This window comes from Arachis ipaensis, chromosome B10 (genome assembly GCF_000816755.2).
Source record: "Arachis ipaensis cultivar K30076 chromosome B10, Araip1.1, whole genome shotgun sequence".
Taxonomy (NCBI): Eukaryota; Viridiplantae; Streptophyta; class Magnoliopsida; order Fabales; family Fabaceae; genus Arachis; species Arachis ipaensis.
Window position 1 is genome coordinate 15,424,751 of NC_029794.2, and position 21,268 is coordinate 15,446,018.

Consider the following 21,268-nt stretch of genomic DNA (forward strand, 5'->3'; position numbering starts at 1 on the left):
GAATTATTTTGAAATTTTTTAAATTATTTAGACATTATTTTATACTTTATTTTGAGAACTAATTTGTTTAAATTGAATATGTATATACTTAATAGCTACGTATGAGTTAGTATTCTATTTTTATGGGAATGGATCCTCTCCAGTTTTTTCAACACTTGACAAAATACAGTGCAATCTCTCACCTTTGATTTTAATAGTGAGACCACAAATAAATAAAAGAGAGAATGTGGTGAATGGTTAGATTAAATACTGCACACCATCTAGTTTTTTATTCACTGGAGAGGATCCACTCCCCTATTTCTATTGTCTCACAAAAATAAATATTAGAAAATGTTTTACTCATTTTAAAATTGGAGAGACTAAAATTAAAATTGTAGGACTGATAGGTAATTACACCAAATTTTTATGATTCCGGTTGTTCTTATTTTTTCTCGACTCGAACCAATCATAAGAGGAAGGAAAATACAAAAACCCTCAGTATTATTCTTACCTCACATGCCGGCATAGCAGGGCGCTCCCTTCCATTGCTTCCCCTTCACCACTAAACCAGCTCCGCCGAGCCACTCAATAATGGACCCTCCGATTCGTGACTCGGAGTCCAAACCTAAACCCCTCTCTGAAAACAAAGACGACGCCAACGTCGTCTTCATCGACACCAACCTCGATACTCACTTGGCCGTCCTCGTCTCCGATCACGATACCGTCTCCGACCTCAAAGGTCTTCCTTTCACACTTTTACTTTCTCTTTCTTCATTCTTCGGAGATTTATTATTTTTCAAATGCAGACTTTTTTCCCTCTCCAGTAGTGTTCTGAATGTTTATGACTTTGTGCAGCTGTTACGACGTTCTGCATTAGCACTCTCAATGTTTGAGAAAATAGATAGCTTCGTTTTCTAGGTTGTGTCCCCAAAGATGTTTGCTTTGTCTTTTTGTTTGTGTGTAGAAAACTAACTAAAATGTGTGTCTAGAAGTTTGGAACTGCAAAAACAAGAACAATCAGCCGTCTCGTTCATTGTTTTCATCTCCAAATACAAAAATAATAATTAAAAAAAAAGAATGGTTAAGCCCGGTTTAGTAGTTTTTTATCGAAAAATGCTTGCAGCCCTAATTGTATATATTTAGAGTAGAACTGTTCTTATAAGTACAATGCATGTTTTGGTTTTAGTGTTCCTTGGATTATGCACAATTGAATAGTTTTGTGAAATTCTGTATCGCCCAATTTTGAGAGTACTCATGGCGTGCTGCATGAGGTGTTCCAAAAGGATGAAGATATGCTGTGGTGCCACTGCTGCTATTGTGATTTTGTTGGTGGTGATCCTGGTGATCTTGATCTTCACTGTCTTCAAGCAGAAGGACCCTACCGTCACCTTGCAGTCTGTTAAGGTTAAAGAGGCGAGTTTGGTTACTTTCCCGATTGAGGCAATAAATGTGTCCTTGGGCATATTGCTCACAGTTGAGAACCCCAACTATGGAAGCTTTAGTTACCACAACAGCACGGCTTATCTTAATTATCGTGGGAAGCTTTTGGCTACTGCCCCATTGCATGAGGACACACTTCCAGCTCGTGGATCTCTGAACATCAGCACTACTTTGAATTTCTATGCAGATGACTTAATGAAACTTCTGGATTTAGTGGCTGATTTTGTTGAAGGTGTTATCAATTTTACTTCAACAACCACCTTGGAAGGGCGTGTCAAGGTGCTGAACCTCTTCAAGAAGAAAGCCACTAGTTCCTCCTTTTGTGATATCTCTGTATTCGTACATGACAAGAGTGTTAATTCTACTTGTGAAATAGATGTCAAACTTTGACTAATATTGCGTCGAGGCAGACAGCTCAAGTATTGTATTGTTCAAGTAGTTAGTGTCTAAGCAACCCTTAGTTTCTATCCCTCTTGCAGTGGATTTGATATTGTCTGTGTGACTTTTCCTTCTAAGATTGCTTTTGAAACCTCAAGTGCATAAAGGCAGGCTTCTCTAGTATATACTTCATAATGATTGTTATATTTAAAATCTCTTAGCATTTATAACTCGCTATTGTCTTCTCTGCTATACTTTTCTAATCATTGCTTAAATATGCACATAATTATTTCAGAGTTCTGACATTCTGTGTACATGGCATATGTATGAATTTTTTATATACAGAGCGAATTTTGTCAGAACACCCATCATGCTTTCCCAAACTTGGGCAGATACAGATTCATGCAATGAAGGTATATCGTAGTAGATCCTGTTGACTCTCTTTTGCTATTCAAGGTATGGTTGTATTCCTATTGATTATAACATTATTTTGCTAATTTGCAGGTAAAGCGCAAAGGGTACTTTTATCACCTATCTGATTCCATGTTTGTAAAAAGTGCCTTCTATGGTTTCAACAAGAGCTGGTTTCTTAGTGTGGATGCTTCTCCATTGGGCGAGCGTGGTCAAAATGATTGTTCTTCTGGTTCTCGTAGCCAGAAGATACTTCTTGGCAATTCAGATAATGCCTTGACTGGTTTGATCAATGATGAGAAAGATGAACATGATTTTGTGAATCCATCTGATAAAGCTGTTAAGGATGATAACGTTGTATGCGAGGATGAAATGTCAAAATCTGTGTCTAGTGCAAAGGAAAAACAGAAGAGTACAAGGAAAGAAGATGATACTCCGGAATATGATGCTTCTGTTTTTAGGCCAGGCAATGATACTATTCAAAGGGAGATTGAGGTTATGGCAGACCCTTCATTAAATGCAACCAAAGAAGTAATCATTGAAAGTGAAGTTTTAAAGGAGCATCAGCACAATGAATTCAATAATAATAACGCGACAATTGGCATTGGTACTGAGTCAATGAAAGAGGCTTCTGAACCTGTACGTGCTACAAATAAGCAGAAGAAAAGTAAGAGATCTTTGATTCATGATGCTGATGTTATGCAGAAGAAAGGGAAGAAGAGATCATCAAATTCTCATGAGACACATTTGACTTCATTCAGGAAAGATGCAGAAGCATATCCTTCCAACATTCAAGGGGGTGTTGAAGAGGAAGTTTATGAAGATGGTATAGTCTCTAAAGGTAATATACTACTCAAGGAACGGTTGAAAGTAGACATTATACTTGTCTTATTGGGTGGTAAACTTGTGTCATATTAATATGAATTTGATATGTATGTTTGTAATAATTGAAAAGCTATGTTACGAGATTGGAAGGCTATGCCTTATGGAGGACTTTCCCTCACAGACGTGTTGAGAGGTTGGAAAGCTATGATTTATAGATAAATCTTTTGTTTTGTTTTGATTTTGTATAGAGGAACCCTTATCCCCAATTTGTATTATCCTTCTCATTTTATTGAATCTCTCTTTTTCTTTTAATAAAAAAGATTAATAATTGAAATAAATAAATGTTAAATCTACTGATCCTTTATTATTTTTTTAATCCTTGGTAGATATCAGCATGAGCATACCTACGCTTGAAAAAATGGAGATTGGAACTGATGCATCCTTAGAAGGTATTCCATCTAAAGTAAAGAAGTCAAAAAAACACAACCGTACTGATGTCGAAACAAAATTACAACCTTCTGGTGTAAAGGAGCCAAAGGAACCCAAGCAGTTGAATGAAGATAATTTGAATATTGTTCTTGACCAGTGCAATGAAAGTAAGGTTGGTCTGACTGATAGAGCTGAAGGAAGAAGAGAAGTATTACAAGATGATCCTAAGCCAATGCAGTTGGAAGAGTGTACACCATCTGAACAGAATAATAACACTGAAGCAAATATCAAAGAATCAAATGTGACTCCAAAACCTGTTGATATGAATGAGATGGGTGAACCTGTAAAATCTGAGAAAAAGAAGAGAAGGAAGAGAAAAGATATGGATTTGGATGAGAGTACATCTAGAAAAGAGTGCACACCATCTAAACAGAATAACACAGATGCAAACGTCAATGACTTAAATGTGACTTCAAAAGTTGTGCTTGGAATAGAAAAATCAGAGAAGAAGAAAAGAAAGACAAGAAAAGATAAGGATTCAGATGTAGAAACAACAGTTGGGGAAGATATTGGCCCTACTGATGCTTCTGATAGCAAGATTGTTATTGTAAAGTCTCTTAAATCATCTGATTGTAATCCAGCATCGGGAGATATTGGAGCAGAGGAAAACCCTTTAAATCATACAGAAGTGGGAATTATACAGCAGGCAGAGATGAAAGGCCCTGTTGTTTCAGCTATTGAAAAGGATGATGCTTCTGGAGCTGATAATCCTGGTTCCTTGGAACAAATTGAAACTATAGCCAATGCTGAACATGTGGACAAGACACGCAGAAAGAAATCAAACAAGAAGCAAAGCACTAAATCAAAGAGTTCATCAAATATGCTAACAAACGATGTTAATCCAGCATCGGGAGATATTGGAGCAGAGGAAAACCCTTTAAATCATACAGAAGTGGGAATTATACAGCAGGCAGAGATGAAAGGCACTGTTGTTTCAGCTACTGAAAAGGATGATGCTTCTGGAGCTGATAATCCTGGTTACTTGGAACAAATTGAAACTATAGCCAATGCTGAACATGTGGACAAGACACGCAGAAAGAAATCAAACAAGAAGCAAAGCACTAAATCAAAGAGTTCATCAAATCTGCTAACAAACGATGTTAATGATAGTCAGAAGCCATCGCCATCTTCTGATATTGGAACACTTGCTAGCCCTAATGTGTCCCTGTTTCCATCAAATACTGCTGAAGGAATTGACAACCTGGCTCCTGTTGAAGCTAATGATGCTGCTAAAGATTCAACATTTTCATGTGAAGAGAAAGATGAAAAGAATTTGGAAGCATCTTTGGAAGATGACAGGGTTAATGTTGAGCAACAATCTCCATCCCAGCAAGTGCAGCACAGAAGTCACCTTGATAAGATGGTACCAAATGTGCGCAAGACAAAAAGAGACGCAAAGTTGTCTAGTCAGTCTAACAGTGATATATCCTCAATTAGAGAAAAAGGAAAGCCTCGAGCCAGTGCTCCCGGAAAAAGCATGGATTTAACAGAGATGGAAGGCACTGTTGTTTCAGCTACTGAAAAGGATGATGCTTCTGGAGCTGATAATCCTGGTTCCTTGGAACAAATTGAAACTATAGCCAATGCTGAACATGTGGACAAGACACGCAGAAAGAAATCAAACAAGAAGCAAAGCACTAAATCAAAGAGTTCATCAAATCTGCTAACAAACGATGTTAATGATAGTCAGAAGCCATCGCCATCTTCTGATATTGGAACACTTGCTAGCCCTAATGTGTCCCTGTTTCCATCAAATACTGCTGAAGGAATTGACAACCTGGCTCCTGTTGAAGCTAATGATGCTGCTAAAGATTCAACATTTTCATGTGAAGAGAAAGATGAAAAGAATTTGGAAGCATCTTTGGAAGATGACAGGGTTAATGTTGAGCAACAATCTCCATCCCAGCAAGTGCAGCACATAAGTCACCTTGATAAGATGGTACCAAATGTGCGCAAGACAAAAAGAGACGCAAAGTTGTCTAGTCAGTCTAACAGTGATATATCCTCAATTAGAGAAAAAGGAAAGCCTCGAGCCAATGCTTCCGGAAAAAGTATGGATTCAGCAGATCATCTTCCAATATCAAGCCCAACGATGAAAGGTTCCAAGAAAGTGATTCACAAGAAAGCAGGAAAATCTTTAGTGAATAATGCCAGGGAAGTAAAGGGTAAAACAAATCAGAAGAAGAGCTTGTTATCAGGAGCAATCTTCAAAGATGATAGCAGTGACACTTCTAAAGATGCAGATAAAGTTGATATGTCTGATGCCAGCACTAAAAGTCCATCTGCAAATTCACTCTTGTCTGATTTTTCAGATGGTGATATCAGCGAAGGTCAGGAATCACAATCAAATTGTATCTGAAATATCATATTGTAATTGAGAATCTGCCCTTATGTTAGATGATACATTGCATATAATTTTTTTTTTCTCTATGCTTGTGGATTGTGGACTTTCTGACACTGATAATTTTTTATCATTCTGAAGTTGAACATGTAGGAAATTGATTATTGAATTTTGTCCTACTATGTTCTTTTTAATAGCTGGAAATATCTAGGTGCTCATTTATTATGGTTGATTGTTTGCGGATGTTATCCTTGGAAGTTGAGAAGAAAAGCTTGTTTCTTCCCCGCTTATTTTGAGCATTTTTAAGTTATGTTCTCATGTTTTTAATTAGTCAGTGTTTTGTGATGAATGGATGGCCACCATGGATAAATTCAATTCAGATTTTTGTAATTAGGACTTGTCCGTTTCTATTCCGAGATATTGTATGTCCAAGGTATGAAACCATTTAGCATAGTCAACTATCCTCTTATAGATTATTTTGGGGACAATATTTTTCTTTCAACTAACGAGGACACTTGAGGTAGCTGTGTTTTTATCTTATATTCACTTAGTCCTAAACATCATGTTGGTTCTAATATCTTCAAATTCCTGTCTGCTAATTGTTATATCATCTTCACCCATACTGATTGTTGCATCTGTTTTTGTGTGCGCATAAAGTTGGTGATATAGAATTAGAATAAGTGTCCTTGATGATTCTTGTGCCGATTTCACTCACATAGAAATAGCACTTTCCTGAAATTTGGAACTAATTATCTTTTTGAATAAAATTTGTTCAGATTCACATGGTGGGAAAAGACTGGAAAGTGGTGAACAAAATGATTTTAATGGAAGGTACGGTAGTGAATTGTATTTCTGCGGCTATAAGCAGCAAAGTCCCTCCCCCCTCTCTCTCTCTTTCTCATTATTTTCATTGTGTAGATTCTTGAATCTTGACACTCTAGTATTAAATTTGACCGACTTTAAGCCGAACTTATAGTTGACAAAGAAGATTATGGATTTATGGTTATCATATTAACGGCATTTGATTAATCAAATGGTGCTGAATAATCATGAAACAAAGAATTATAAGGGGCATTTGGAAATAGCTGGCAAGATCATGCTGCTCAAAATTGTTAGTTTGAAATTATGAACTTCCACTCTTTCACCATAATTACATCATTGCAGCAAACCGTAGGTGTTTCAGAGGCTTCGCGATGTTTTGGTTAAAATTTCATCAGGCATATTTGTATGTTACATAATTAACATATCAGCAAATTGAGTTATGAAGCATTTTACATTATGCAGCATGTCAAGCATTAAAGGGAAGCCGATTGATCATGTTTTCAGAAGTTCGAGCAGGTATAAGAAGGCCAGAATAACGGCATCTCAGTTGGAAGAATCTGAAAGCCAACCGGAGTTTGTTCCAGATAGCCTTGCTGAGTAACATGTAATCTCAAGTTTCAGCTGAAAAGGGGAGAAGAAACACCACTTAACCACAGCATTGTGGTCCTTTTTAGTGTTCTATTTTTACTTATGGATCATGTATCTAGTTGCCTCCAGTTTTTGTTGCTGCTGATACTGGGTTTAATTTAATTCCTTTTTTGCTTCTCAGTATCTTTCCAAACACAAATTGATGTTGAAGTTCTTCACTATTGTTACCTGTGCTCTCTTTTGTCAAAAATACTTCAAATTTATTGATATATGATGCAAGATGTTTTGAGCCATTTGCAAACCATTAGGAAGTGTAATATCCCGTCTGTTTCACAAGAGTCAAATAAACTAAACAGCATTGTAATAGAAGGAACAGAAAATTTACATACTAGAAGATGACTCTAGAGTGACTAAATTAGATTCATCTGGAATAGCTCAAGATTATTTTGAAGAGTGGTTTAGATCTTCTAATCCGCGAGATCCGACGGAGGAACTAGAAGATATTCCGGTGAAATTAGACACCACTAACAATATGCTGTCTAGAACAGTGACTGAGAAAGAGGTCAAGGAAGTAGGTCACACCAATTAGTCTAAGTAGTGTTTTTTAAAATATTTTCCAAAATTTTGATTCACATATTTGCAATATGTTATAAATAAAGCGACCAGTGATAACCAAAGTGTTTTCATTAAAAATCGACTCATTATTGTTAATGTTTTAATTGCTCATGAGTATATACATTGTCTTAAGAACAAGACCTAGCACTCAAACTGGAAAGAAAAGAAAAGAAAAGTTTGATAATATGCAGCATCCATTCATCCAGTGATTACATACAAAGTTACAAGCGAGTTGATACAATAAAGCATTTGATGAAGCTTGAACAAAAAAGGTGAGAGTCACTGAGATCTCATCCTGTTGAGTTGGTTCAAAGCAGGCTGCAAGATATTGTAAAGAACCCAAAGAATTGCAGGTGCCACAACAAACAGCAGAAGCTGACCCCTGTTGTCACTCGCAGCATCAGCAGCAATCATTCCCAAATCATTGCTAACTGCCGCTGATGCCTCGGGTGTCCACAAAATCCCTGATGCTGAAAGCCCACCAAGCCCAAGCCCAAGCCCAACAATGACCCCTTTGCTGCTCCTCATGCGGTTCAGTTGGTTAAGTGCTGGCTGCAGGATGTTGAAAAGAACCCATGCAATTGCCGGAATTATGGGCAGCAACAGTGCAAGCCCACGGTTGTCGCCGTCTGCTATGTCGGCGATTTGCTGTGCGGCGAAGGCGGCGTCGGAGGCTCCAAGGGTGGAGAAGATAGCACCAGCTATGGCAGTTCCTGCCATGGAAGTTGAAAGGTTGACGGGATTGGAGCTTTTTGTGGTGGCAATTCCCTTTGGGAGATTCTCAAGGGAAAGGAGGGAAAAAGTGGGCCTTGAAGAAGAAGGTGTGGGCTTTGGAAACTTGGGTGAGTTTGTGTTAAGGCACTTTGCATTAACCATGGCCATTGTTGCTATTGTTGCTGCCATTTGATGAGAACCTGAAAGCTTTCTTGCTATTGTTGTAAGATGAGAACCTGAAGTGGAAACTTTTTTGAGTGTTGAATTGTGACTAGGATTTGGAATATTAGAAGGTAAGGCTTAGTTGGAGAATTTTGGACCAATGAGATTGTGATCTCTGGATTCTTCTCTTATCACAACAATGCTATTTGGGCTCGTTTGGACCTCATGTTCCTTAGCTTCTTATCACTTCACATGCTTGCACAAAATGCAATATATCATTTCCCTCTTTTGTTATTTTTACTTTTTTTTTTTATACATTAACAATGAATTTTATCATATAATATATATATAGTCAACCGTAGCTTAAGGTAGAATTCACCAAAAATTTATAAATGGACTAGAGAGTAGTTTGTTTTATTCTTATAGAAAAATGTAAGTAGAAGCCACCACGAGGGAAATGTCATCTAGACATTTTTCAAGGCATGGAAAATTGGAAATGCATGTTTTCTCTCTTCTTCTAACATACTAATATAGTAATGGGTCGCATTAATGTACAGATCAAAGTTATACAGATATACAGATTTTTTTTATTTTATTTCATGTAATAACACGTGTTGGTCTCATATTGCATGCAGCTGGCTCAGAGGAGGTGGTGGGAGCTGATGTGAGGTGCGACGGCTTGGTGGGGTGAAGTTGAACGGGTTCTGAAGGTTACGCATTCCGTTGGTTGGAGGCTCTCATCATGGACCTTGTTTGGGCCGAAAAAAAAAAAGGATGAAATCTATCACTTGGTTCTTCACTTTGATAGTGTACTAACAGGGAACGAAATCCCTAGGTTCAGTGCGGAGGACCGCCGTCCCTAACACTCACACTAATAAACTATTCTTACATGCACTGCACGGCTAATATAACTAATATAGTAATATTATTTTTATAATAATAATTAATGACTTAAATAACTAATTAATTATATAACCAAAAATTAAAACACACAGTAGTGTTTAATTTCAATTTCATTATCTTCATATCTTCTGTAAGGGGTGTAACTAACCGAATTGGTCCGAAATTTACTGCAAAATCATATCGAATTTTATAGCAGTTGATTCATAAACAGGAAAAGATCGCTCTCTGTTGATTTATTTGAGTTAAACCGATTGGTTCGGTTCGGTTCACAATTGGCTCCTTGAAGACCGAACCGAGCCGAACCGAATCGCAAGTGTCATTCAAAGTGTCTTAGTTTTCTTTTTTTGTTAGCAATTTTAAACTGTATTCCTTGGTATGTTTTACTGTCGGGTTAAGTTGAAATTGTACATCTCATTGGACGCCATATACTATTGTTATTTTAAGTTTACTCAGGGTTTTAAACTTCATTTTACGGTGACTTAAGTTATGATTATTAGGCATTAAATACCCGAAGTAATCGACTGAACCGATCCACTGTCGGTTTTGTTCGGTTCGTTGCCCATAACGCAGCAACCCAACCTGTTGCCATCACTTCAGGACCGTACAGGCCGGTTCAGTTGTTTTACGGTCCAAAATAATAACAAACCGACCCGATTACACCCTTACAACTAATATCCTTCTTCTTCAATGACCAAACCTCAGATACAGTTATAGTCACCAATAACACCATAATTTCACTAATTTTGGAGTTTTCTCCCAAACGGTTCGGTTGAACCAATTTTAACCGATTCCTAGAAGTTTTCACATGCTTTGACCGACTTTGACCGGTTCTAACCGACTTTGACCGGTTCTGTTCCTTATGCTGTTCCACGATTGCACCATACCAGTTGCGAGTCCGGTCCACCTTTTTTTGCAGTCGAACAGGCCAGTCCGGACCGATTCTTACAACTATGCCGATTCATTTAACCTTTCTTGCGTTCCACCAAAAGTCATGTCGTCTCTTTTCTCCCAGCACTCCTACTCTTCGGTCACATCATCCAACAACGAAGAAAGAAGGAAACGGAAGGTGCAGAAGCTACGGTGGGTTGTAGAACAAAAGGCGTGTTCCCGCATCCATCCAACAAGAAAGGGCTAATACAAAGAGCCTAGTCAGACTAACGTCAGAGCACATCAAAAACTATTTTCCCTCATTTGTGCTGCACCAAGGATCCAAAAAGAAATCTACCAAGACTCAGGCACAAATCAAGCAATGAGGGAGAAATCAAAGTCAAATCCGGACAGTAGAAGATCCACGGTCCAAATCCAAACTTCGAGCCAAAGCAAAACTCTATGTGCTAGATTCAAGAAACTTGAAAAAAAAGGATGAGAATCTATGGGTAACATGCATGCAATAGATTTGGATCTCTCTCTCCTCACTGACGAAGTCGCTGCGGCTCTGATGCAACACAACAACACAGTACGGGTTTTGAACTTGCTTCAACCTTGGAGGGTCCAGTCTTCTATAATAACGGTGAACGGCTGATAGTGGACTGCAAGATAGTAAGAATCAAAACACAGGATTCACATCTCATCGCTGCCTCAGTTGTTTGAGTTCTTCTCCTTCATGGTTCTCATTGTTATTTCTTTTTCTCATTTTGGTCTGTCTGAGTCTCATCGAAATTCTCCAAACATGGTGAGGTTAGTCGGAAACTGCCGATGAGAGATAAAGGACAGTGACTTACACTTGAAGAAAATGCCGCCAGATGTTCCTGATTTTCTTTATACACCTTTCTGTTTTGTTTCATGCTCATATGGAGATTCCCTTGCAAGTTGGGTTAGCTCTTGGCTGTTGAAAGCTACGACGAGTCCTAGTCAAATTCAAATTTGGTCATAATCTGGATTAGTCCCAGATAGGATTTGGTAGATCCTATTCAAAACATTGGTGTATGTAATTCAGTGAAAAAGTTATTCAAATTTCATCAGCATTGTGACGGAGACTGAATGTATGCTACATTGCATTTAGTAGCTAAAGCAAGATACATCTAGGTGTAACTTATACTGCTGTATTTCATTTCTGTTTCTGTTGCTGAGACGACAAAAATAAAGTGTCTCTAAACCCAACACGAGACAAAATTAACAAAAATCTCCTAACTTCCTCTGAAAATGCAACAAGTAAGATTCAGAAGAAACGGCTGCTGATTGCTAACATACAGCCCCCTCTTCTCTTAAGTACTGATAGCCATCAAAGTTTAATTTTAATACATTGACAATGTCAATATTTTTGTACAGTGGGTCAATTGCATTATTACATTTACATGACTATTCATACTATTAATGTAAAATGTAATTATTTCTCTTGACATATCACTATATAATTAGATGCACATGAAAAATTATTAATGGTAAAATACTATTTTATTCTTTTAGAATTAAATAAAAGGTATTTTCACTATTGTTAATATTAAATTTCAATTCATAATTACTGACATAATCTTTGAACTTCAGTAATAATTTAGTATTTTTTAAATTATTTCTTAACGGAATATGTTAGTGCTTTAGGAATAAACTAAAACCTATATCAATTTTTTAAAATTCAATCATCGAATATTGTTTTTGTATTTTGAAAAATAATTATCAAGGTGTTGTCATATTTTTAAAAATTAAAATTTAATATTTTCATAGGCATGTTTTTAAAATATGTTTCATGTGACATTTTCATATTACCTGTTTTCTGTATTAATTTTTTAACTAATCCTTTTCTAATTTTATTTAAATTTTATACAAGAGAAAAAAAGATTTTTACAGTTTCAGCTTGTATTTGCAATTAATTATATTCATAATAAAAGAACAACCTGAACTACTTTCAACATGCTGTTTCGTCTTTATTTTTTCCTAGTTCACTCCACTAGCTTTGCATGCATATTGTTTTTGGCAGCCTCATATTTCCCCTGAAAGAGAACTTCTTTTCCGGTTTGAATAATGCTACAACTCTTACTCCCTAAACCCATTAACAGCCCATTGCCCATGCACCCTTGGTCCAAACTCCTGTCTCCAATCCATATTGACTTGCCGTTACGGGGTCCACTTCCGAAGCCCATTACGGGCTTCCCTCACTCTGGCTAGCTGGTGCGGCTCCTACAACATCCAGCCTCGACAAGGAGTCTGACACCACTGCCAAGCTGCTCCCCATCAAGGATCATCATGCCATTTGTCACTACAACCTTCTCCAAAGAGAAATCTGTATACATTAAATCTGTATGCTATAATTTCCCTATAGGGTAATATATAAGCGGTATTAGGGATATTTCAAGGGATGGAAATGCATATTTTCTCTCAGTTTTTATTTTTTTTTAATCTTTCAATTTAAATTCAATGTATAACTGGTATTTGCTTAAAATATCTTTATACTCATAGTGCATGAAACTAATCCAAGTTTAAAAGTTTACACTATATCCGGGTTAGTGGATAATCTATAAGCCTCATAAACCATATATCCGGGTGAAGAATCCTTTAGTAAAATGTGTTAGGGTGTGCGTGAGTGTGTGTATGAGTTGTATGTCAAAAGAAATAAACACATTGGCCACAAATCTCATGCCATGTTTTCCATGCCACCAAGTTGCAGCAAGTGTTAGGCATGTCTAGCAGAGGCTCCATCTTGTAGGAACACTAAGCAAGAGATGATGACTAACATAAGAATGCGACAAATCTCTTTCATTTGTTAACATACTTATAAAGTACACATCTGAAAAACATAACACACTCTAATATTAAATTTGCCTTTTAAGCTGTGTCTATTCTTAAAACCGATGTATATATATATTCAGATGAACGAATAATAAATAATTATTTCTAAGATTAGCTTTCACTCTCTTACACTAGTGTAGCTCAGTAAAGCAATGATGTTCGCATAATTTTTTCTTGGTACGGTTCTAAGTTCTAAGTTCTAACCCGTATCATTTTTTTTCTCTGTTGGTCTGAAACCTATAAATCTAACCAATATAAAATCAAGATAGAAACAAGCAGTCTAAACAATATTGTCACAAAAGAAAAAAATAATAATAAAATTCCATAAATCTTGTGTGTGTATTCATTGAATAACTCGCCACCATCTTTTGACCTATGCTTATGAAGTAATGTATGATCCACATCCATTCCTAGTTAAGCTGAGATGTACAATGATTTAATGGGGGAAAATCTGGGTTTCTAAAGGAAAGAACAAAAAAAATTTCCTGTTACTAACATCACATAGGCTTCAAAAATCATTGTCTCTATTTTCACGTTATTATCATAGGATAATGTACAACATGCCAGAGAATCTAGGTAACTAAGTTTAAACTAAATAAATAAATAAACAAATTCTTATCTATATCCTGGTCTTGATTGATCTTCAAACAAGTCCTCTGGGGGGTCATAGATGATCATATCTGGGAAAATCTCCAAGAAGTCATCTTTTACTTTCTCTCTCAATTCTGGGTAAGGAAGAAGCCCTTTTAATATCACGCGAAACGGCAGTGAAAGAGGGGGCTCAGGAGATTGTCTCATTTTTTCATATATGTCCATTGCCTCCGACAGCAATCCGCTATCTAGAAAAGCTCTAATGATGTCTCCGAATGTATGCTGATCAAAGAGGACATGCTCGCTTTCCAAATCTTGCCATACCCTCTTTGCTTCTTCCACTCTTTTGTTTCTTGCCAGCATCATAAGCATGTCCCTGTAAAAGAACATGTCTGGCCGGTACCATATTTCTTTGCGCACTATATCATACAACTGAGAAATGAATGATTTGTCAGAAAAAGGATACGGACATAATAAAGGGCAAAACTCTTTCAATATGAGCAACCATTAGCCGTTGCCGATCAAAATATCAGAATAAATACCATAACTAAATCTAAATCATCAGTTCATCACCATGTATTCAGTAATTAAAATGAGTATTAAAAGGTAAATAAATTGCTCTCATAGTTTCATTGAGGCTAAACAGGCGATATTTAAGAGCATGAAACAAATTTCAATACAACCAAATATATTGCCCGAATGACTTAAAGAAATTAGTATACGAAAGAAGCTGAACAATTGATTTCTGAAATTAAATTTCAAAATAAATAAACTTCCAGTTCATCTTGTAGCAATGAACTTGCCATAGCATCAAACTTAGGATTAGTTTGGTAACTTTTCAAAAGTGGCTTATAAAAGCTAGCTTTTAAAAGATAGCCTTTTTAAAAGTTGTAGCATCTATGTTTGGTAAAATAAATTAAAAATGGCTTTCAATAAACACAAGCAACAACAATTACGTTTGGTAAAATAGCTTTTAAAATTTAAAATTACTATCATAGACATAGATGTAAGTTAAATTTGGAAATTAAAAGCACCCCTATTTTTTAAAAGCTGCAAGCACAAGCACATGGTCTTTTTGATTTACTAAACACAAAGCAAAAGGGTTAGCAACAACAGTTGGACCAGAATTGACAAAAAGAGATATTAATGACCAATAAAGGATGGAATCTGGGAGGAAAATATAAACAGGGATATGGCCCAATAACTAAATCCATTCACATAATGATAAAAGTGTTAAATTGTAACTTGAAAATCAAGAATCAAGACTTCAAATTGGAAAAACAGCCTATGTACTTATCGGTGTAAGGTTGTGTACTACCCTCTAGGCCTCTACCAACCCCATCAAGTGGGAGTCTTGCACATTGAGACACCCATTTCTAATCAATGTTCATGTTTTCTCTGCAGTTTATCAAGCTTCATACCACACCCCGGCAAAGTCAATAAACAAAACACTTTTTTGAAGTTATATATATATATATATAGAGAGAGAGAGAGAGAAATTCGATAGATATGGGAAAACTATAACAAGTTATTGAAAGAAAAAACTCTCCATAAGAATACACAAACAAAACAAGAAAAAAGAAACAGCAAACACCATAACTGCCCTAAAACCCTCCTACGAAAACCTCCTTCAATAAAACAACTACAATAAAAAATAAGCAGAGAAAACAATCCTTTTCCCCGTGAAAAAGCTTGTTCTCTTACTACTATTACTAAATAATAATAATAAACTTAATCATGCCTTCTAAATGAAGAGGTGAGTGTTGACCACTCAAACCCACTAGCATTTCTAGAAGGCCTAACAGAAATTACTGCCTCATTCAAATACTAGCAAAACACTTTAGTGAAGTTATATATATATATAGAGAGAGAGAGAGAGAAATTCGATAGATATGGGAAAACTATAACAAGTTATTGAAAGAAAAAACTCTCCATAAGAATACACAAACAAAACAAGAAAAAAGAAACAGCAAACACCATAACTGCCCTAAAACCCTCCTACGAAAACCTCCTTCAATAAAACAACTACAATAAAAAATAAGCAGAGAAAACAATCCTTTTCCCCGTGAAAAAGCTTGTTCTCTTACTACTATTACTAAATAATAATAATAAACTTAATCATGCCTTCTAAACGAAGAGGTGAGTGTTGACCACTCAAACCCACTAGCATTTCTAAAAGGCCTAACAGAAATTACTGCCTCATTCAAATACTAGCAAGCCAGAATTTGCATTTTCAGAACCAACATCAATTAAGTTTCCACCTAAAGAAATTAATTTAGTCCTCTATTATGTATTTTGACAGTCCAAACGCAAACTATCATTACACTCTACGAGCTTCCATCAAACTCAAGAAACTATTACTGCACTCTTTTTTTTTTCAAAATTATTACAGCTCTATTTGAGCATTTGTTGGTAAAGGAAAGATAACATTTTACAGGCATGATCAAACAATGTTATAGAGCCAAATCTATTGCAAAAACATCATTGCTGCAGAACTGAAATATAAGAGCATACTGTCATACTGAATATTTTTTTAATAAAAGAAGAGCATCATTAAGATTTTAGACTGAAAGAAAAATAATACAAAAAGATAGAAGGATAAGAAATCCTCCTTACAAGAGCAAGAAAAACAAAAAAGAACTAAAAGAAAAAGTCAATTCTAAAGTGTCACTTCCCAATCACTCAACAGATATGAGAGGGAAAGTTTAATAATGAGCTTTACACCAAATAGAGGCTAAGCATCTAATCCTTTCCCAAAAAACTTGCTTGTCTGAAAAATCTATTATTGAAGTTGCATGAATTACACTCAAACCAATTAGGACAAACAATAACGCATACTACCATTATGTTCTGACACTATTGAAATCTTAAACAAATCATTTTTTACACATTAAACCAAAAAAAATGGGGCTCGGGAATCAAAACTACGCTAAGACCACCTCAGCACATCCCCATATAAGTCAGTATGACAACAAATTACAACTTATTCCCTTTCTTTGTTGACAAAAAGAAGATTTCCTTATGATTCTACCACTTCTCTCCGACAAATTGCACCAAATCACTACGAATACTGAAGACACCTATATTAGATATATAATCATTAATGTGCCTCTATGTAACAACTTAAGTTTTTGGGATAAATGGTTCTGGTTATCAAAGATTCTATTGAACAATAGGTCTAAAGCTTGATCCTTGTTATTCCAAAGATGGACCTATGCTAATTCATGCTTTATACCCAAGATGGAATCTTGTGTGAGAGACATATTAGATATATAACCATTCATAAGCCTCTATCTAACCACATAAACTTTTAGGATAAGTGGTTCCATGACAACCCAAAGGGCATTGCATTCTTTATCCTTCCATCCTCCCTAATTCTCTAAAACGAAATATCATCACATTTAATAATATCATACGCCCACACTTATCCAAGGAGAATTCAAAAATTTCTAAACAAAACTAACCATCCCTAGCAATGGCAATACAACTAAATGAAGAACTGGAAACAGTCTCAAACTCTCACTAACTACCTTAAGTTTCAAACTCTCCATAACCTGCATACTGAATCGAATTTCCCTCTTAATTGTAAGCTGAAAGACCAAAGAAACTGTACCAACGTGGGTTTAGGTGAGCAAAATCGCAACCTTTCGTCATATTCAGGAGGAAAATCAAATCAAGTTCTAACCTAATAACCGTACCAGTAACGAAGTTGCATCATATAAAAATAAATAAAAAAAGAAGAAGAAACCTTCATGGAGAGGAAGACCTGGTCCTGTCTCTGGAACTCGGCGAGGACGGCAACAAGGTCCGACTTGAGAAGGCGAGAGACGTGCGACGCCACGAAGCGGTCGAGGCGGAGCGGATCGGAGCGAAGGCGCTTGAGTTCTTTAGCGGCGATGAGGGCTTCTTTGCCCATCTCTTTCTTGCGCCTCCATATGGACAGGCTTGGTTTGGACGCCGAACCGGAAACGAACTGGCGAGGGTGTAAGGCGGTTCGGGTGGCCAAAGAAGCAGCTCTTCGTACTGCACGACGCAGCATAATGATGATACGAGCACTGCTGCTTTGATGGTTGATTGTTTTCTCTTTTGCTGCACCTGGTGGGGGGTTTTGATTTTTCTTTTCCTTTTCCTTTTCCTTTTCAAGTGAGGAAAATTCAGCAGCTTTGGGAGGGTTTTTTGTTTTCCAGGGATTTTGCAGTTGGGGTGGGCAAGGGGGGTTTGAGAAAGAGTGGAATACAATTAGAGATTCAAATTAGATTAGGTTAGATACTTAGATTAGAAACGAAATTTGACAAACTTTTCATAATTTTTTAGTATTTGGATATTTTTGGAGTAAATTTTAAGTGGTTTTTGAGATTTGTCCGATTACCAAATGTAATTTTCGATATTTTAATTTTATTATTGTAGTTTATCAAATAGAGTTCCAGACATCATTTTTGATAATGAGTAAGTTATCACAGCGCTCATGTGACATCATTTTACTACGCTAGAGCATCTTTTCACTATTCTTCTTTTTCATCCTTTCCTTTCGCACCAAAGTTCCACGGCAACAACCTCCTACCTTGACCATACCTTCCTTATGCTTCGACAACTTATACTTCAATTTCGACAACAACAGACACTTTCTGCCAACAGCGGAGTCAGCATTGGCATTGCTAATACTGAGAGCATCATCCACAGAAAAATGCAAACCCATCGGAACTAGAAAGGTCAAGGCTGTCTTTGGGGTCCTCAGCAAGAAATTCCCACAGTCCACACCTCCTACTTTCCATTCCCTCCACTTGAAACATTACCTTCTTCACCGCTGCGGTTGTAGAGTAAGAGCTCGAGTCTTCACTTGCATCTCCCTCAGTGTTTTCACCTCAGTAGCAACTTCAGCAACAGGAACACTTGAATTGTCATTTTTACCCTTTCCTTCTTCAGCTTCCCAGAACAAACCCTGAAGTTCGTTATGGACCGCAAGGTAGAGATGTCCCATCAGGAACTCCGAGGCGTCAGGGTCGTTGAAACTGTCATAAATCCTAACAAACAACCAACCCTGGTCCTCCTACACCACTACGTGTACCCTGTCCTCGCCGGCCTTCCCCAGCGCCCATTGCACATTGCTCTCCTTTCGCTACGTCAACCGCCCTTACCGTCGGCGGCTTTCCCTCGCAAGCCTGAACTTCCTTCCTCTCGACGAAGTTCAGCATCGGCACCACCCACGACCGCTTCTTTTCCAGCACGTTCCTCTGAAACGCCTTTTTTGAATCTGGACACACCATTATTCCTCAAGTACACCCCGCCCAGCGACACCAAGAACGGGATTCCGGCAGCGGTAGCAACACCAGAACTAAGCGGCTCGGAGAAGGAGGGACCAACTTGGGTACAACGTGGCAAAGTGATGCCACATCAGCACTGCGATAGCTGACTCTTTGCTGGAAAGATGCTTAGAGACCACTATGGTGCCCTGGTCCTCCGACACCATCACGTGTACCCTGTCCTCGCCGGCCTTTCCCAGCACCCACTGCACATTGCTCTCTCTTTTCGCTACGTTAATCGCCCCTACCGTCGTCGGCTTTTCCTCTCAAGCCTGAACTTCTTTCCTCCCGACAAAGTTCAGCACCGACACCATCCACGATCACTTCCTTTCTGGCATGCTCCTCTGAAACGCCTTCCTGAATCTCGACATGCCATTCTTCCTCTTCTTCCTCACATACACCCCTCCCAGCGGCACCAAGAACGAGACTCCCACAGTGGTAGCAGCGCCAAAACTAAGCGGCTCGGAGAAGGAGGGACCAAATTGGGTCCAGCATCGCAAAGTGATGCCACGTCAGCATTATGATAACTGACTCTTCACTGGAAAGATGCTCAGGGACCACTATGGTGCCCTGGTCCTCCGACACCACCACGTGTACCCTGTCCTCGCCAGCCTTCCCCAGCGCCCACTGCACGTTATTCTCCTCTCACTATGTTAACCGCCCCTACCATCGCCGGCTTTCCCTCACAAGCCTATACCTCCTTCCTCTCGACGAAGTTCAACACCAGCACCATCGACAACCGCTTCTTTTCCGGCACGCTAGCTCCTTTGAAACGCCATCCTAAATCTGGACACACTATTCTTCCTCTTCTTCCTCACATACACCCCTCCCATCGACACCAAGAATGTGGGACTCTAGCAGTGGTAGCAGTGCCAGAACTAAGTGGCTCATAGGAGGAGGGACCAAATTGGGTCCAACGTGACAAAGTGATGCCACGTCAGCATTGCGATAGCTGACTCTTTGCCAGAAAGATGCTCAAGGACCGTTATGGTGCCCGAAGCTCTATCTAGAAGATTATAATAGTGAAATTGAAATCTCGAAGATCATATTGGGTAATGCGTGAATCTTAGAGATTACTATAGAGATTTATTCCATATGTTTGTCTATTAGAATTTATTTTTTATATGATTATAACTAAGAATGGCAAAAAAACTCGCATGGGTAGGTATTCGTGGGGATCATTTATGTGAAAGACTAACACAATCTACAAATTTTTATGGAGATGGAGATCTGCTCTCGCAAATAAATGGGGTAGAGGATGGGGATTGATATACTTGCATTATTCACAGTCATAATATTGATGATTAATTTTAGTATTTTATTTGAAATCTTTATTTAAGAAGAATTCAGTTGAATTACTCTCTTCAACTAACTATGTTTGACCAACCTGTTTGGATCTTATGATTTACATCATATTCAATCTCTCTATTATCCTGTATAATGCACCCAAGATACTTAAAACTTTTAATTTTTCGTAGGATATTTTCTCCAATCTTTACATTTATATATTAAGGTTTTTTCTTCGGCGGCCGAACATACATTCCATAGATTCCGTCTTGCTATAGTTTATGCGCAGACTATACACTTCTAGAACTTCTCTCCATCGGCAAAAAGCATGCACCATGGCACAGGCTCTTAGATATGATCTGTGAGTACATCCAAGACTAATGTGAAAAGATATGGACTTAATGATGATCCCTGGTGTAATCCTATACCAATAGAAAATTCCTCTGTCACATCACCTTAAGTCTTCACACTAGCTGTAACCCCATCATACATGTCTTTAAGGTAGCGTTTGTTTTGAGGTACTGAGACAGAGACTGAAAGACTGAGACTCAGTATCGTGTGTGTTAGTTCAGAGACTGGTACTAAAATTTTTGTCTCTGTCTCTAAAATTTCAGTATTTCAGTACTTCCAAAAAATAGGGACACAGGGGACTGAAATTTTTAGAGATGGAGACTGAAACTTAAATAACATTTTATACCTA

General features: G+C 37.6%; 3 protein-coding genes across 4 annotated transcripts; 1 reads left to right on the forward strand and 2 right to left on the reverse strand.

Annotated features, from left to right (window-relative positions):
• Nucleotides 478-7,516, forward strand: LOC107622564. The gene is made up of 6 exons (XM_016324508.2): nt 478-718; nt 2,143-2,210; nt 2,302-3,049; nt 3,420-5,852; nt 6,640-6,694; nt 7,148-7,516. The coding sequence occupies exons 1-6, from the start codon at nt 571-573 to the stop codon at nt 7,284-7,286; spliced, it is 3,591 nt and encodes a 1,196-aa protein (XP_016179994.1). The 5' UTR covers nt 478-570; the 3' UTR covers nt 7,287-7,516.
• Nucleotides 7,954-8,908, reverse strand: LOC107622565 (photosystem II core complex proteins psbY, chloroplastic). Its single transcript, XM_016324509.2, has one exon. It carries the CDS (start codon nt 8,789-8,791, stop codon nt 8,168-8,170), a length of 624 nt encoding a protein of 207 aa, XP_016179995.1. The 5' UTR covers nt 8,792-8,908; the 3' UTR covers nt 7,954-8,167.
• LOC107624062 (pentatricopeptide repeat-containing protein At1g62350) lies at nt 13,698-18,206 on the reverse strand. Of its 2 annotated transcripts, none has more exons than XM_016326505.2 (2): nt 17,748-18,206; nt 13,698-14,413 (listed from the first exon to the last, which is right to left on the reverse strand). In XM_016326505.2, the coding sequence occupies exons 1-2, from the start codon at nt 18,018-18,020 to the stop codon at nt 14,006-14,008; spliced, it is 681 nt and encodes a 226-aa protein (XP_016181991.1). In that variant the 5' UTR covers nt 18,021-18,206; the 3' UTR covers nt 13,698-14,005. The 2 variants fall into 2 exon arrangements, with proteins under 2 accessions (XP_016181991.1, XP_016181990.1); XM_016326504.2 differs by having other exon boundaries at nt 17,730-18,194.

Excerpts from the sequence above, each read along its gene's own strand:
- LOC107622564 (XM_016324508.2), top strand. The coding sequence starts at position 571 with ATGGACCCTCCGATTCGTGACTCGGAGTCCAAACCTAAACCCCTCTCT. Across the intron at positions 2,211-2,301 it reads TACAGATTCATGCAATGAAG|GTAAAGCGCAAAGGGTACTT; the intron begins GTATATCGTAGT and ends GCTAATTTGCAG. Across the intron at positions 5,853-6,639 it reads AGATGGTGATATCAGCGAAG|ATTCACATGGTGGGAAAAGA; the intron begins GTCAGGAATCAC and ends AAATTTGTTCAG.
- LOC107624062 (XM_016326504.2), bottom strand. The coding sequence starts at position 18,020 with ATGCTGCGTCGTGCAGTACGAAGAGCTGCTTCTTTGGCCACCCGAACC. Across the intron at positions 14,414-17,729 it reads AGGTCTTCCTCTCCATGAAG|TTGTATGATATAGTGCGCAA; the intron begins GTTTCTTCTTCT and ends TTCATTTCTCAG.
- LOC107622565 (XM_016324509.2), bottom strand. The coding sequence starts at position 8,791 with ATGGCAGCAACAATAGCAACAATGGCCATGGTTAATGCAAAGTGCCTT.